This window comes from Ranitomeya imitator, chromosome 5 (genome assembly GCF_032444005.1).
Source record: "Ranitomeya imitator isolate aRanImi1 chromosome 5, aRanImi1.pri, whole genome shotgun sequence".
Taxonomy (NCBI): domain Eukaryota; kingdom Metazoa; phylum Chordata; class Amphibia; order Anura; family Dendrobatidae; genus Ranitomeya; species Ranitomeya imitator.
Genome location: NC_091286.1, coordinates 426,830,254 through 426,847,115, shown reverse-complemented (window position 1 = coordinate 426,847,115; position 16,862 = coordinate 426,830,254). Strand labels below are relative to the sequence as shown.

The following is a 16,862-nucleotide window of genomic DNA, read 5'->3' as shown; positions in this document are numbered from 1 at the left end:
TAAGTAACAAACAAGCCTCAACATCTGACTCGGCACCGACGGTATAAGAAAAAAGTTTTGTTTGCACAGTTTTATTGCGCTTTATGTACTTCTCATAATCTTGTTTATCTTTTCACTGCTGCTTCACTGACAAACTCAGTCTATTTCCAAAATGCCTATAATGTTCAACTCACTACGACCCTGCTTGATGTTAGCAAAGGAAGTCTTTCTGCGAAGGTATGAAGATTGTTCAAGCCCTTAAGGGATCTTTTAAAATGCTTCAGAATCGCCTCTAATAGCCACATTTGGCACGGAACATGGTGTGAGAGCACAGAGCTCATAGCGTTGGAATTCAGAGCTCTGGGGTAAAGTCGTCTCTCTGTAAGCGACGTCACTGTGAACAGGAAAATCATTGTGTGATGGTGATGTCACGCCAGGAAACCAGAGCTTCATCAAACAAATCATTTCAACTTGGATGCCAAGGAAAATGGAATAATTATAATGCACTTTAATTAGTGTCCTTTGGGAGGACTAGGTACTGAGAGGCTTGATATACACTGATGGAAGGAAATTATGAAATTTGTCATGGCGTATACCATAATTAATTATATCAATTATTGAGCAGAAATTATTAATATTAACTCTTGCAAAGAACGCAAAGCCATGGACATCACTGGAAGATCCAATGAGTATTTTTTCTCCTGTGCAATTATTACTGTCACACGATGTTCTTAGTAGCTCAAGTTGAATCTTTTGCAAATGGAGTTGTCCAAAGAAAAAAAAAAATTGTTGCCTAAACGAAAATAAATACAACTTAGTAATATATTTCTATTCTGAAGCCTTGAATCCGGACCTAGTCTCATGGTACTTGACCTACACTTCCAACTTAAATTTCACATTGAAGATACCTTCAAAATTCTCTGGTATTGTTGACATGCATGAAGGAGCTCAGCTTAAGGTACCGTTACACTGAACGACTTACCAACGATCACGACCAGCAATAGGACCTGGCCGTGATCGTTGGTAAGTTGTTGTGTGGTCGCTGGGGAGCTGTCACACAGACAGCTCTCTCCAGCGACCAACGATCAGAGGAAAGACTTCGGCATCGTTGAAACTGTCTTCAATGATGCCGAAGTCCCCGGGTAACCAGGGTAAATATCGGGTTACTAAGCACGGCCCTGCGCTTAGTAACCCGATATTTACCCTGGTTACCAGTGAACACATCGCTGGATCGGCGTCACACACGCCGATTCAGCGATGACAGTGGGTGATCAGCGACCAAAAAAAGGTCCTGATCATTCCCAGCGACCAACGATCTCCCAGCAGGGGCAAGATCGTTGGTCGCTGTCACGCATGACGATTTTGTTAACGATATCGTTGCTACGTCACAAAAAGCAACGATATCGTTAACGAAATCGTTATGTGTGAAGGTACCTTTACTGACTCAATTCATTAGCGAAGACTGCCCCCCACTCTGTCCATACAACAGTAGAGAAGTATAGGGGCAGTCTTAGCTGGTTAGATGAACTTCCATGGTTGTCATCTCCATCTGGCCACTGTTCCACCCCGTGATCGTTAAGTGAACAAGGGTCTTACCATAAATCTATTATGTTATAAAGTTATATGGTGTTTTTTGGCAGAACAGATGTATTTATTTTGCACTCTACATATTTGTTTCCTAGTTAAATCAGCTGGATAAAGCTGCTGAAGCGGCTCATACTTTCTTCATGGCCAACCCAGAACATATGGAAGTACAGCAAAACTTAAAGTACTACCAAGTCAAATCAGATATGCCATTGATTGACCGGGAGAGACGGGCATATATGGTGAGTACACAGATTTTCTGTTACTTTTTTGCAGATATTATCAGTTTTTTTTTCTATGACTAGGGTACAATGGAATCTGACTGTGAGAAAACTATAAAAAAAAAAACAATACGGCATATGTTTCCCATTAACAAGTATCTCCCAGTGGACAAACTTGCACTAATTTTCCACCTAAGTAGATTTCTTATGGTTTTCTGTTTTAGCATGGATGAAGTGATTCAACTATTTTCAGGATTTTTCTCTTTCTTCACAATATCACTATTGTTTAAACCTATAACAAACTGAGTTCAAAAGCACTTAAATGAGAAAATACATTCTTTATTAGATCAACAACATAATTCAAATTAAAAATATAGAATTTTAAAGGCAGAACCACTATAGGTAGGAAAAGAGATGACATGGTAGAGATGATAATACAGTCATTATGGTACAATATGTGATATGCGGGTGCGGGGCAAATAATTTACAGGAATGGGACATAAATCCACAATGATGCAATTGCAAAATGTAATATAAGTCTATGCATGTTCAGAATATACTAAGTGGTATAGTAGGTGAGTAAATGTCAGTGCAATATGTATCATACATTACTTGTACCGAGACGTGTGGATCAGGGTTTAAAATACAAAGTGCATAACTACAGTAAGACGTTGCATTTTTGGGGAGTTTTTGCAGAATGGAGCATGCCGCTTCTTTCAGCATTTTTCACTCATTGAAAGCAATGGGTGGTGAAAAAAAAACGCTGAAAAGAAAAAAAGCGGGTATCAGTTTTTGCTGCATTTTTGGGGCCAAAACCTGATGAAGTAGAATCAGATTTTATTTTTTTTTGCCACTAAACTTTTGTTCGCATGCACAAGTGACAAATGTAGCATGACAAAACCACAGGAAAAAACAAAACAAAAAACACATAAAAAACTAAGCAAAACTTGCTTTTCTTTGCAACAAGTTTCTTACTGCCAAGAGAGCAGGTTTTGTGAACATAGCCTAATGATCCACTGCCTATAATAATAATAATTTTTATTTATATAGCGCCAACATATTCCGCAGCGCTTTACAAATTATAGAGGGGACTTGTACAGACAATAGACATTACAGCATAACAGAAATCACAGTTCAAAATAGATACCAGGAGGAATGAGGGCCCTGCTCGCAAGCTTACAAACTATGAGGAAAAGGGGAGACACGAGAGGTGGATGGTAACAATTGCTTTAGTTATTCGGATCGGCCATAGTGTAAGGATCGGGTGTTCATATAAAGCTGCATGAACCAGTTAACTGCCTAAGTATGTAGCAGTACAGAAACAGAGGGCTATTAACTGCATAAAGTGTATGAGAACATGATGCGAGGAACCTGTTTTTTTTTTTTTTTTTAAACAGGCCACACAGGGATCGTTAGGTTAATGCATTGAGATGGTAGGCCAGTCTGAACAAATGAGTTTTTAGGGTATGCTTAAAACTGTGGGGATTAGGGATTAATCGTATTAACCTGGGTAGTGCATTCCAAAGAATCGGCGCAGCACGTGTAAAGTCTTGGAGACGGGAGTGGGAGGTTCTGATTATTGAGGATGCTAACCTGAGGTCATTAGCGGAGCGGAGGGCACGGGTAGGGTGGTAGACTGAGACCAGAGAGGAGATGTAGGGTGGTGCTGAGGCATGGAGTGCTTTGTGGATGAGGGTAGTAGTTTTTACTGGATTCTTGAGTGGATGGGTAGCCAGTGTAATGACTGGCACAAGGTAGAGGCATCGGTGTAACGGTTGGTGAGGAATATGATCCTGGCAGCAGCATTCAGGACAGATTGGAGCGGGGAGAGTTTGGTAAGAGGGAGGCCGATTAGTAGAGAGTTACAATAGTCCAGACGAGAATGAATAAGTGAAACAGTAAGAGTTTTTGCAGAGTCGAAAGTAAGAAAAGGGCGAATTCTAGAAATGTTTTTGAGATGCAGCCTATCATTAGAAAATAAAGTGTCTAGTGCCATGTAGCATGAATATGATTCTAAATACCAAGCATAGTTATATAAAAGTGCAAAAATTAACCCATACCAGAATGTGTCTTACCACTGCAATTGCATTAGCCACAATGCGTGTTTCGCCGCTGCCTTCTTCACCCCCTATATATTACAAATTCCATCTTCACTATTTCTGTGTCAGAATTTCCTTATATACTTACATGATATAATATAGAAACTATTGTTCCTTTTTTGATGTATCACTATTGTTTAGCTTATTTTTGCATTGCACCCACCCCCGAATTGTAGTAACTGTAGCTCCTACACAGACAATTATCTTGATAATGTTGTACCTGAGGAAATACCCAGGTCTCTCCAACAGCAATTTTAGAGCAGGGTTTTAACTATTAAATGTCCCTAAATGTTTTTGCCATATATCCCTATAGATTTTGAAAGTAACATTCGAAATGACCAACTTTTCTGACTTTAACCTGCTATACATTTTATGCAGGGATCAGTCAAAACACATTGAAATCACTGTGGTATCTGGCACTCAGAATTTATCAGCAGATCCTTTAAGTCCTGTAATACGTAATGTTTAATCTCAAGGCTATGTGCCCACGATTCGGAAGTAGCAGCACTTTGGATGCAACGTATTTTCGCTGCTTCCAAAATGTTGCTTTCTAATCACGCAGTTAAATCTGCATGTGTTCACTGAACCATGTGGATTTACCACATCCAAACACATTCTATAGTTGAAATTTCTGTTATAGTCTCTGCAAGAGAAGAGAAATTGACATGCTGGGGATCATAAACCCACTCCGCAATGTCATTTTCCGTGAGTAATCCAAAGATGCGCATGCACACATAGTGGACATGGAGTTTCTAGAAATCGCATCCACTATGCTGTAACATCTGGATGCTGCGGGTTTGACACTGCATAAATACACAGCGTCAAACCCGCAGCAATTCCTGATCATCGGTATGCGCCTTAATAGATCAGTCTTGATTTTCTACCAGATCTCAAAGATGCTTAATTGCATTTCTATGTGGGCAACTTAGAGACCACTCAGAGACCACTTCAACATGTTGAACTCTTTGTCATGTTCCTCAAATCATTCCTGAACCATTTTTGCAGTGAGGCAATGATGCCACATTCGTTAAAGCAAGCTACAGTACTTCCATTAGAGGATACTGTTGCCATCAAGGAGGGTTCTTGATCTCCAACAATCGTTGCGCAGGTTGTATGTGTGAAACATATCAACATGAATACGAGCAACCAACGTTTCCAAGCAGAACATTACCATCATACTGCAATACACTTCACCTTGTCACTTTAGCGTTTGTGTTAACTATGGAAAACTATCTGAAGAACTACACTAGATACACATATACACAGATTTAGAGAGAAAAAAAGTTCAAGAGACTTTTTCTTTAAAAGATCACTGTGCTATATTTTCATTTATCTTCTTTCATATATTTGTTCATTGTATTAAGATAATCTCTAAGTTCGATAACCTGTCTTGGTATTGTAGCCCAGCCATTCCTCTAATAACCTTGGTCGCTCTTCTCTGCACCCGCTCTACTTCAGCTATGTCTTTCTTATACACCGGAGACCACAACTGTGCACAGTATTCTAAGTGTGGTCGAACTAGTGACTTGTATAGAGGTAAAATTGTTCTCCTCATGAGCATCTAGGCCTCTTTTAATGCATCTCATGAATTTAGTTGCCTGGGAAGCTAGTGCCTGGCAGTTTTACCTATTCTTTTACTATTTAATTCATAAATGTATATCTTGTTTCGTCAGGTCCAAGTGCATGACATTACATTTACGTACTTTAAATTTTGATTGCCAATTCTCCACCCAAGCTTACAGTTTACATAAATCTCCTTGTAATGTTGAATTATGGTCCTCTATGTTGATTAGCTTGCAGAATTGAATATCATTTGTAAGTATTGAAATTCTACTTTCTATGCCCTCAACAAGGTGGATTCGGTCTCTAGAACTGCCTGAGGTCCGGGTATTGAGTAGGTAACATTGATGCAAAATTGGGCCCATATTTCAGTTTAGGAGCAGAAGGGTGAAACATATACAGTACGACACCTCACACTCAGACAACCAGCGCATGGCCAAGACATGGCAGATGCGGCCCCATCTTGACAGTTACAGCGACTGTTAAATATATCACTGCTACATTGATTGCTTACTGTCCACTACTGGACAACCATTTAATCAATGCTAAAGGGCCCCATATAAAATAAAAAACATATACTCCGCTCCAGGACTGGCGCCAATCCAGCGAAGTTGGTGTGGTGTCCACCAGCAGTCAAGTGAGCGCTGCAGCCAATCATAGAACTTTCAAAGGCTGCAGATTTCACACTTCCATCAGACGGAATTGTGAAGGTTGCAGCTCATGGTTACATGGGCGCCGGTCTGGGAGGAGAGTATGTATTTTTTATTTTATATGGGTAATGTTAGCATTAAAAATTAGGTTATCAATAATTGGACAACCCACTTAATTAAGAAGCAAACGATCTTGCTATTAACAATATGCAATTAGTTTACTCAATTTTTCATATAGTCCTTTTGATAGCTGCTGTTACTGCCATGACTGGGCGCTTAGCAGCTTCGACACGCAACCCTACCCTGAAACTATTATAATAATAATCTTAAATTGTAAAGCGCAGCAGAATATATTGGCGCTATATAAATTAACAGTTCATATACAGCAGTCATAAATAACAATGTTAAATATAATACAATAATTAAAGCAAAAATAATGCCGACCCTGCCCGTAAGAGCTGACCATCTACAAACAATCCTTATTGTAAGCAACGGATCCCAGTCTCAAGCTTTTATGAAAGTAAAACTCTCCTTTAATCATGCACAAATCTCATTTAACTAACGCTATTGAGGAAACTAAGACATCACATCACTTTATTCTCCATTATTCCATCACTTTAACCTACAATGCTACTGATTACTCTGTTGCAAAAAGCGTCCATGATCCTGACTGCCCCGGCATTTATAGGTTCAGTGATCACACAGATTGCAAATTCCAATGGCTGACTTTGGATTTAATAGATAAATGATACTAATTAAAGACTAACTATGTCTGGTAGAAATGTTAAGTCAAGCATGAAGGCAGTGAGCCGGGCAATGTAGCTGTTAGTCCTTGGTTGAGATGTTCCGGGATTATTGTAGCAGTTTAGACATAACTTTGTTAGACTTCTCTGTTCCTGAAATCGATATTGACTTTTATTCACTGCATTGGACTTGACTTTAATGCTTTTTGACATTGAATATTTAGGCTGTGCTCAGCTGTATAACCTAGTCTGTGGTCAGTAGGAGTAGTGGCTATCGAAACAAAATGATAGATGTGTTTCCGCTACTGAAAAAATCATTCCACTCTCAGCCAGGCATTGCCAACAGTTATGTGTAATAGCATTACACATTTTAGCTGACTCTGCTGCCTCTAGTCATACAATACATTCACTGCCTGAAAATATGTTTTATGTGGTTCAACAGATGGAAATTACGTTTCCTATTTAAATCAGTCTGGAGACATAACTGGAAAAACCCAAGCAATAGTAAGGATTATGTCATGTAGTCCGGTCCCTCGGCTAAATAAGCAGTCCGCAGTTAGTGAGGAGAATGGAACTATCGCATGCAAGACATCATCTTTACAAAATCCCAATAGCTTTTCACCTATCCATCTGCTCAGAGCCTAGAAGCGCTGCCAATGTGATTTTTGTCTGTAGATGTTGTACAGATGTAGTTGTCGTGAGTTTAAGAGCGTTGCACAATCTTTATGATCCGAGGGCCACATTCTCATACTTAAGGCGCTCCCTGGAGCCACAATACAACTTAATAGTATAGTACATTCTGAAACATTTGTGGCATATTGAAAATATGTGCTATACATGTCTGATAGATGCAGGTTCCACTTTTGACTCCCCCTGGGTTTGGGGGTCCCCTTCTTCCCCAATCAGAAGTCCAGCGAGATCATTCAAGTATGTAGCTTCCTTCAGTTAAGATCATGGGGGTTACGGTATCAGTGTAGCATTTCGCAACCCCATAAACTACAATGGAGAGATTGGCCAACAAAGATGGCCACCACTTACTCAGTTACTGCTTTGTCCTTCTGTCCAGGCACTACTCCTCTTTTCTCTGAGATAGAAACTATATGTGAGCAACTACACATAGACAAGTCTTTGTATGTCCAGATAGTGAAAGGAAATCTGTCACCAGATTTTATCCTTGCCTAACCGAGCAGCATAATGTAAAGACAGAGACCCTGGTTCCAGCAATGTGTCACTTATTAGGCTACTTGCTGTAATTTGATAGAACTGTCTAATCACAGGAGATTATCACTATAGGACTGGAAAACCTGCTGTCATGTTTCCCTCCATATTCTTGAGCTCTGTATAACCCCCCCCATCACCACTGACTTGCTTTGCATGTACTGTGCATATACAGAAAGCTGCTAATCAGTGGTGTGGGCGGGGTTATACAGAACTCAGCATTAGAGAACTGTTAGATCTGCAGCCAATGAAACAGCGATCTTATCAAAGCTGCAGCAAGCAGCCCCGTAAGTGATAGATTTCTGGAATCCGGGTCTCTTTCCCTACATTATGCTGCTTTCAGATGAGGCAGCAAAAACCTGCTGACAGATTCCCTTTCTGTCAATAGACAGAATGCTGCCATGGATTGCATGAATCAGAACTTGCACCCAGGTATCCCTTGTCTGTTCTGCACTGCCCTTAGATGGCTTGCCTGCACCCCACTTTAAGTGACTGCCAGGTCTATCCCATGTGTTTATGTCAATCACCTGTAACAGGGCTGGGAGAAGCCATCTGGAGCCATACTTGGCTCATCTCTCCCTATAGTCCTCTGCTGGTCTTTCAAACTATGTTTTATCTGAAATGCGGATATGAGTCGCCCAGCCAGGGCAGTAGGGTACTCGGTGCCGGATCCGGTCTCAAGAGGGATGTCACGGTGGCTGTGACCCGGTCCGTGGCCCTGGGGCTCAACTTTAAAGGGGATCGGTCTTTAAAGCGGAAAATGTTTGAGTCTGTCGTGACGCCACCTATGGTGTTCGGTCAGGGTGACCAATGCTGCGTTAACCCTGCTGTTCTGTTTAGATTTCACATACACTTGTACTGTTCCCGGTCATTTTTGACCGTCCTTATAAAATAATCATTTTTAGCTAATCTAAGTGGTTTTTTTAAACAGTTTTTGCACTATTATATTGCTTGTGAAGATGGTTGTTCAAATACCAGAAAAAAAAATACAAAGCTTGTTTTATATTTTTTTTATATCCAAAAGGGAACATGGTATTTTTTCGATTTTTGTAAAAATTGATTATTTTTGCAAATAAAAAAAAAATCTTGATCTAAATGTTAACTATAAGTAATAATATCAAACATTATGTAGATATACTTTTTTCAAAGGCAAAAAAAAAAAAAAAAGCTTTTTTCTCTATAAAATGGCAAAAAACGTTGTTTTTTATACACTTATACTGTTCCCGGTCATTTTTGACCGGACCTAACATCCTCGTCTGTATCGGAGTCGTTTATAAACTCCTCCAATTCAGCTTGGGTGAAGTGTCTTCTTCTCATGCTGTAAGGCATCACTGTTGAATGAAAAAATAAAATATATCCATAAACAATGAATGAAAAAAAAAATCAAAACAATTTCGCAACAATACACACAATAACGTCCCGTCACACATTGAGATATGCCCTGTGATTATGGTGCTGGAGCATCGCAAACAAAAATGAGGCATGCACTCATTCTATCACAGCAGTGAGAATATGTACTCATAAGCAGACATTGAGTCTACACAACCCTAATGCTAACCCCCTATCATCCATTCTATCACAGCAGTGAGAATATTGAATAATTTTAGAATAAAAGAATAATTTATCTGTAACATACCTGTAAAAATGGGACTTCAGAGCTCTGACGTCTGAACCTCTGCTCACTCTGTGTTGTCTCCAGCTGAACTGAAACTCTACACTGCTATGTTATCTGTCTACAGATAAGATCAGAGCAGACACCACCCTGCAGCAGGAAAAAGCTCACAGTACAACACTTTAGGTGAATTCTGCTTAGGACAGCATTGCACAGTGTAATACTGTACAACCAGCAAACACATGGAAAATCAGAAAATCATGATTTACAATATGAAATGTTGACAACTGAATGGAACTAGATCTATATGAACAGCAGGGTAAATAAAAACCAGTGAAATAAATTGCGCATAGCTATACTGGAAGCGAATCCGTCGGCTGTATCGCAACTTGAAAATGTTGGTATGTGTAAATCTTTTCTGACCAAAAGTAGTCAGATACATTGATAAATAGTAGTAGATGCAATATATAGTTCAAAATGAGGTGATAGCACCTTTATTTTTGTCAAAAATTGTCTGGAGAGCTGAATAAAGGCCTATCGGTCATTTTTGACCAAACAGTACAAGTGTAAAAAAAATTGTACCAAATAAAGTAAACAAAAATTAAAAAAAAAAAAAATTCCCACAGAGAGTACCCCCCTAATGACGAAAAGTCAGGGAGCCTCAAGTCTCAGAATCACACGCTGAATTTTTATAACATTATAGAATTTCAAAAACGGTCATTTTTGACCTAACAGAACAGCAGGGTTAAAGGGGTCTTCTGGGGGATGTTATTGCAGCACTGATGATACACTTCCCACAGGTGAAGCGGGGTCCCCAGGGCTCACAAGGTGTGTGGCAAGGATGTTGAATGCCGATGAATAAGTGGAGGAGACAAGTAGTAAGTCTTTACCTGGTTTAGGCTAGGTTCACATTGCGTTATGGTGGTACGTTTAATGGACTACGTTACACCGCGGCATAACGCGGTGTAACGTAGTCCGTTAACGCCGCCATAGACTGCAATGTCGGACGCATTGCTAGCGCACGCCCACAACGGGCGTGCGCTAGTGATGTGCCGTCATTGAGTGACGGACCCTGAGACGCGGGCTGCAGTGTTTCCGGGTCCGTCACTGCTAGCACAGATAAAGCTAGCAGATGCTCTATCTGCACTAGTGCGCTGTAACGCCGGCACTTGCGCTAGCAGCAGTCCGTTAGCGTATGTGCTGAACGGGCTGCTATTAATGCAGTGTGAACTTAGCCTTACTGTAGTTAGTAGGCCACAGTCCAGGGTACCAGGCACGGATGATGGTATGGCCCGGCTGGCCCAGAGGCAATGGAGGGTTCCCTTGTTTCGGTAGAGGTCCGTGAGCCTTTCCAACAAGTGCCTGCTAAAGTGAGGTCCCTGCTGCCTGAAGCTTCCTGCAGAGTCCTCTCTTACCCTTGTCCTGAGACAGGTACCTGCATGGCGGGCAGCTTGAGCCTTTTTACAGGGACTCTATCATGCCCCGGGCTCCTCATGTGCTGCTGCGTCTAAGGTGTGGTGTGGGCAATGTCCATATGATCCTATGCCCTCCGGTTCTGCCAAGTATCATATAGTTCCACTAAGGCCTTGTGCCCCCGGTACCCGGCTTCTGCGCTATGGCTCTGAGGGAGTCCTATTGCTGTTCCCCTCTGAGCCCTGTTCCTCCCCTTTGCTCCTTCCCTTCCAGCTACTCCACATACAACCTTTCCAGGTTATCTGTCCTTCCAGAGGCTGCAGCTCCTTTATGGCTGCTAGGCCTCTCACGTCTGCTCCAGACGTCCTTCCACTTCGGTGTCTGTCTCCAACAAGCCCTACTCCTCCTCCAGGTCAGGATACATGTAGCTTAGGGAAGCTCCCCTGAATCCGGGTCCTGAGCTCCCCCTCCTGGCCTGGATTCAGAATGTGTTGCATGTGTGTGCCTTACCTGGTGAGGAGAACTCCATTGCCTCTGAGCATGACATTACCTTCCCCGAAGGAAAAGCAACATCACTGCAGCAACATCTGGGTGCAACCATGCAACCAGGCTGTGAATCATTCTGCCAGTGGTTCAGGCAGAAGAAATCTGGTGACAGGTTCTCTTTAAGGGCAGCATAGAATGGCACGGCAGGCAGCATGTGGCTCCCATGCCGCTGGGTATGCAACCCTGGTTTCACTGTAACCGCGGTATTTACAGAGGACCTGTAATTTGGTAATAATGTGTAGTTGCGTCATCTGATCTAAATCCCAATGTTCTCCTGAACCCATGTTTTTTTTCCTGAGCCTATCCACTCCTTAGATATGACACTTTCTACCTTGCGTGTAAATTTAGTCTTGCTAGCCAAGGAAGTAGATAGTCATGAAGATGTCCACAGAGAAGAACTGAGGATCCTGCCCCCTAACAATACTATAATTAGTGACAAAGAAGAGAGGCCATAGAAATGGAGAGGTGAAGAAACAAAAAATAAACAATGGCAGATTCAGAAGGGTGGCATTTAGATCCTGTTTAGAAGTAAATATATTTGGCAAGTGACAAATTTTGTAACACCCTGAGTTTAAATAACAGGGTAGGTTGGATCTGCTGCCATAGAGAAGACCAAACAAATAACCTACTTTATAACATCAGAGAAATTATCTGTGGTCACAAAATGATTTTATAAGAAAATTAATAGTTTAAAGGGATATTCCCATCTCCAAGATCCTATCCCAATATGTTGTAGTTATAATAATAATAATAATAATAATAATATTAGCAAATACCTCCAATTAGAAATGTAGCATAGTTTTTCCGATTTGCTGTGTCTCTTTCCTCTTGTGCAGGTAATTCTACTTGAAGGTGTTTACTTATATTATTATTATTACACCTACTACATATTAATAATAAAAATTTTATTTATATGGCGCCAACATATTCCGCAGCGCTTTACAAATTATAGAGGGGACTTGTGCAGACAATTATAGGAACAACACCGTATGCACTTCCCGAAGAGGTGCCCAAGTAGGGTCCAACACCATATATCAAGAGAAAAAAAACTTAGGCACTCAACTTTGCGGAATTTTATGATTTAATGTAGTCATCAAATTGAACGTTTCGGCCACAATAGACGGCCTTCTTCAGTAACAATGTGCAGGGTTAGAGATATGCGTGAATGACCGGGAAGCGAAATGTCCAAAGACCGGGTAACCGGTAATGCATGGTAAGAGCTCTGACTAGCGGTGGATACCGTGTCTCTGACTGCCACGCCGGCCCGCCACCCACCTGGGTTCCCATGCATTACTGGATACCCGGTCTTTGGACATTTCCCTTCCCTTCAGATTCACTCTGCTACAGTGCTGATGTGGGACACCTTTACATGCGGTCATTCACGCATATCTCTAACCCTGTACATTGTTACTGAAGAAGGCCGTCTATTGTGGTCGAAACGTTTAATTTGATGACTACATTAAATCATAAAATTCCGCAAAGTTGAGTGCCTAAGTTTATTTTCTCTTGTACAGACAATTGACATTACAGCATAACAGAAATCACAGTTCAAAATAGATACCAAGAGGAATGAGGGCCCTGCTCGCAAGCTTACAAACTGTTAGGAAAAGGGGAGACACGAAAGGTGGATGGTTACAATTGCTTAAGCTATTCGGACCAGCCATAGTGTAAGGCTCAGGTGTTCATGTAAAGCTGCATGAACCTGTTAACTGCCTAAGTATGTAGCAGTACAGACACAGAGGGTTAATAACTGCATAAAGTGTATGAGAACATGTTGCGAGGAACCTGATTATGTTTTTTTTTTTTTCTTGAATGGGCCACACAGGGATAGTTAGGTTAATGCGTTGAGGTGGTAGGCCAATCTGAACAAATGAGTTTTTAGGGCACGCTTAAAACTGTGGGGATTGGGGATTAATCATATTAACCTAGGTAGTGCATTCCAAAGAATCGGCGCTGCATGTGCAGTCTTGGAGACGGGAATGGGAGGTTTTGATTATTGAGGATGCTAACCTGAGGTCATTAGCGGAGCGGAGGGCACGGGTAGGGTGGAAGACTGAGACCAGAGAGGAGATGTAGGGTGGTGCTGAGCCATGGAGTGCTTTGTGGATGAGGGTGGTAGTTTTGTACTGGATTCTTGAGTGGATGGGTAACCAGTGTAATGACTGGCACAAGGTAGAGGCATCGGAATAACGGTTGGTGAGGAATATAATCCTGGCTGCAGCATTCAGGACAGATTGGAGATGGGAGTTTGGTAAGAGGGAGGCCAATTAGTAGAGAGTTACAATAATCCAGACGAGAATTAATAATTGAAACAGTAAGAGTTTTTGCAGAGTCGAAAGTAAAAAAAGGGTGAATTCTAGAAATGTTTTTGAGATGCAGATAAGAAGAGCGAGCCAGTGATCGGATGTTGGGGGTGAATGAAAGCTCGGAATCAAGTATGACCCCAAGGCAGCGGGCATGTTGCTTTGGAGTAATGGTGGAACCGCACACGGAGATGGCAATGTCAGGCAAAGGTAGGTTAATAGAGGGAGAAAACACGAGGAGTTCAGTTTTTGACAGGTTCAGTTTCAGATAGAGGGAGGACATGATGTTAGAGACAGTGGTAAGACAATCACTGGTGTTTACTAAAAGGTCGGCGTGATAACAGGAGAAGAAGTGTATAATTGGGCGTCGTCAGCATAGAGATGGTACTGGAAACCAAATCTACTGATTGTTTGTCCGATAGGGGCAGTATACAAAGAGAAAAGAGGGGGCCTAGGACTGATCCTTGAGGAACCCCTACAGTAAGGGGAAGGTGAGAGGAGGAGGAACCAGCAAAAGATACAGTGAAGGAGCGGTCAGAGAGATAGGAGGAGAACCAGGAGAGAACGGTGTCCTTGAGGCCGATGGAGCGGAGCATAGTGAGGAGGAGCTGATGATCCACAGTGTCGAATGCTGCAGAGAGATCCAAGAGAATTAGCATGGAGTAGTGACCATTAGATTTAGCTGTTAGTAGGTCATTAGAGACTTTAGTGAGGGCAGTTTCAGTAGAGCGTAAAGAGCGGAAACCAGATTGAAGAGGGTCGAGAAGAGAGTTATCTGAGCGATAGCGGGTAAGACGGGAGTGGACCAGGCGTTCGAGGAGTTTAGAGATGAAGGGATGATTAGAGACAGGTCTATAATTAGCAGCACAGTTTTGATCAAGGGATGATTTTTTAAGTAATGGATGTATGATGGCATGCTTAAATGAGGATGGAAAAATACCAGAAATGAGAGAAAGGTTGAATATTTTTGTTAGGTGAGAGGTGACAGCCGGGGAAAGGGACTGGAGGAGATGTGGCGGAATGGGGTCACTGGTGCAAGTGGTCGGGCGAGAGGATGCAAGGAGCTTGCTTACTTCTTCTTCTGTAACTGGTTCAAAGTCAGAGAGTGAACTAGATGCAGTAGGGGAGGGTGGACAGTGAATGGTATGAAGAGATTGGGAGATTATTTCCTGTCGAATGTGGTCAATTTTTTCTTTGAAGTAATTGGCTAGATCGTCAGCGTGGAGGTCCGTGGTTGGGGCCTGCACTCTTGGACTGAGTCGGGACTGGAAAGTGTCAAAGAGACTTTTAGGGTTATTTGACAGTGAAGTGATGAGGGTGTTGAAATAGGTTTGTTTGGATAGGTGAAAGGCAGACATATTGGGATAAGATCTTGAAGTTGGGACTACCCCATTTAAAGTGCTAATGCCAGCTGATATTTTAATAAAAAGTAGGATTTTTTTGTTTGTTTTCCTCCATTCCTGCACATAATACCAGCAATGACTCTTTTGCTGCATATTTATAATGTACCATATCTGCCATATGTATCATTATTAGTGATGAGCAAATATACTCGTTACTCGAGATTTCCCGAGCACGCTCGGGTGACCTCCGAGTATTTTTTAGTGCTCAGAGATTTAGTTTCCTGTGCCGCAGCTGAATGATTTACATCTGTTAGCCAGCATAAGTACATGTGGGGATTCCCTAGCAACCAGGTAACCCACGCCGTTGTTTTTTTTTTAACTTAGAGCACAGGAATCGGCTCATGAATACTGCGGTAGGGTAGTCACATGACAAAAGTGCCTGGAGGTGAACTTTATACCTTTGATCACAGCTGCTAGCTAACGCTGTCTTTTGACAGCGTGGGAACCGTGGCTCTCTGACTGGCGGTGATGAGTTCCCCGGTGATCAGAAGCAGTGTTTGCATGTGCATGGCAGCACAACAAATACTCTGTGTTCAGGCAGCCGAACCTGAACAGTAAGGCTGGTGTCCCACTTGCAACTCCAATGTGAGAAATTCGCCTCAATGCCTGGCACTGCCTCTAGCACTTGGGACCGGAGTGTGCTGCTGCATGTACTTCTATGCAGCTGAACGCTTCGGTCTGAACCGCCGGCGGAAGTTCCAGGTATTGAGGTGAGAGACTCGCGCGAGTTTTTCGCATTGTAGTTGCAAGTGGGACACCGGCCAAACACTGACTTTCTCATGAAGTCCTTGCCCTCACAGTAGGTGTTCAGTATGGATGCCGAACTTTACTGTTCGGGTTTGCCCATCTCTAGTCACTATTCTTCTGCTATCAGGAAAACCTAGCCCCCATACCTATAAAATGAGGGTCCTCCCATACAAGTTAGATGATTGTTTGGTACTGGCAGGTGCAATATACATCTAATATATGTAGCCAATGTAAGAATATGTAGCCAATGTAAGAATCCATTATTGGTCAAAGCCAAGACTTTAAAATTTCTTAAGGTCTGGAGAACCAGAACCATTTTTATATGCTGTTTAACCCTCTTCAATGTTCTTACCTTTAAACCTATCACCAAATACAGTAGTTACTCCTCTAAAGTTCGACTAATATTTGTGTTTTTTTCACTGTCAGGATGAATACCAAGCAGGTGTAAAATTATATGACCAGGAGCAGTACGAAGAAGCTATTGATCACTTTGAAGAGGCCCTGAAAGGCTATTACCGGTCTGACGTTGAATGCAGAGCAATGTGTGGGGGACCACAAAAATTTGACGAATATGAGTATGTGGACTACAGTGCAACACTATATGAAGGAATTGCAGGTAACTGTGGCATGTAACAGAAAAATATGCTCCATTTTTTCATGTATGAAGCTGTGGAGGTAATCAGGGGGCATATAGTATACTGAGGGAACAATTTTGTACTGGATTTCAAAATGTATCCTAAAAACTTACAGCGGACTTGTGCAGGCCTGGCGCGTATGATGGGCC

The 16,862-nt window shown here is 41.9% G+C and overlaps 1 protein-coding gene across 1 annotated transcript in view; it reads left to right on the top strand.

The window, feature by feature from the left end:
• The window catches only part of P3H2 (prolyl 3-hydroxylase 2), a 329,435-nt gene that overhangs the window by 199,690 nt on the left and 112,883 nt on the right, over positions 1 to 16,862 (top strand). Inside the window, exons 2-3 of the mRNA XM_069727108.1 lie at positions 1,662 to 1,805; positions 16,505 to 16,694. Of these exons, the coding sequence (XP_069583209.1) occupies positions 1,662 to 1,805; positions 16,505 to 16,694 (334 nt within the window). The remainder of the gene's footprint in view (positions 1 to 1,661; positions 1,806 to 16,504; positions 16,695 to 16,862) is intronic.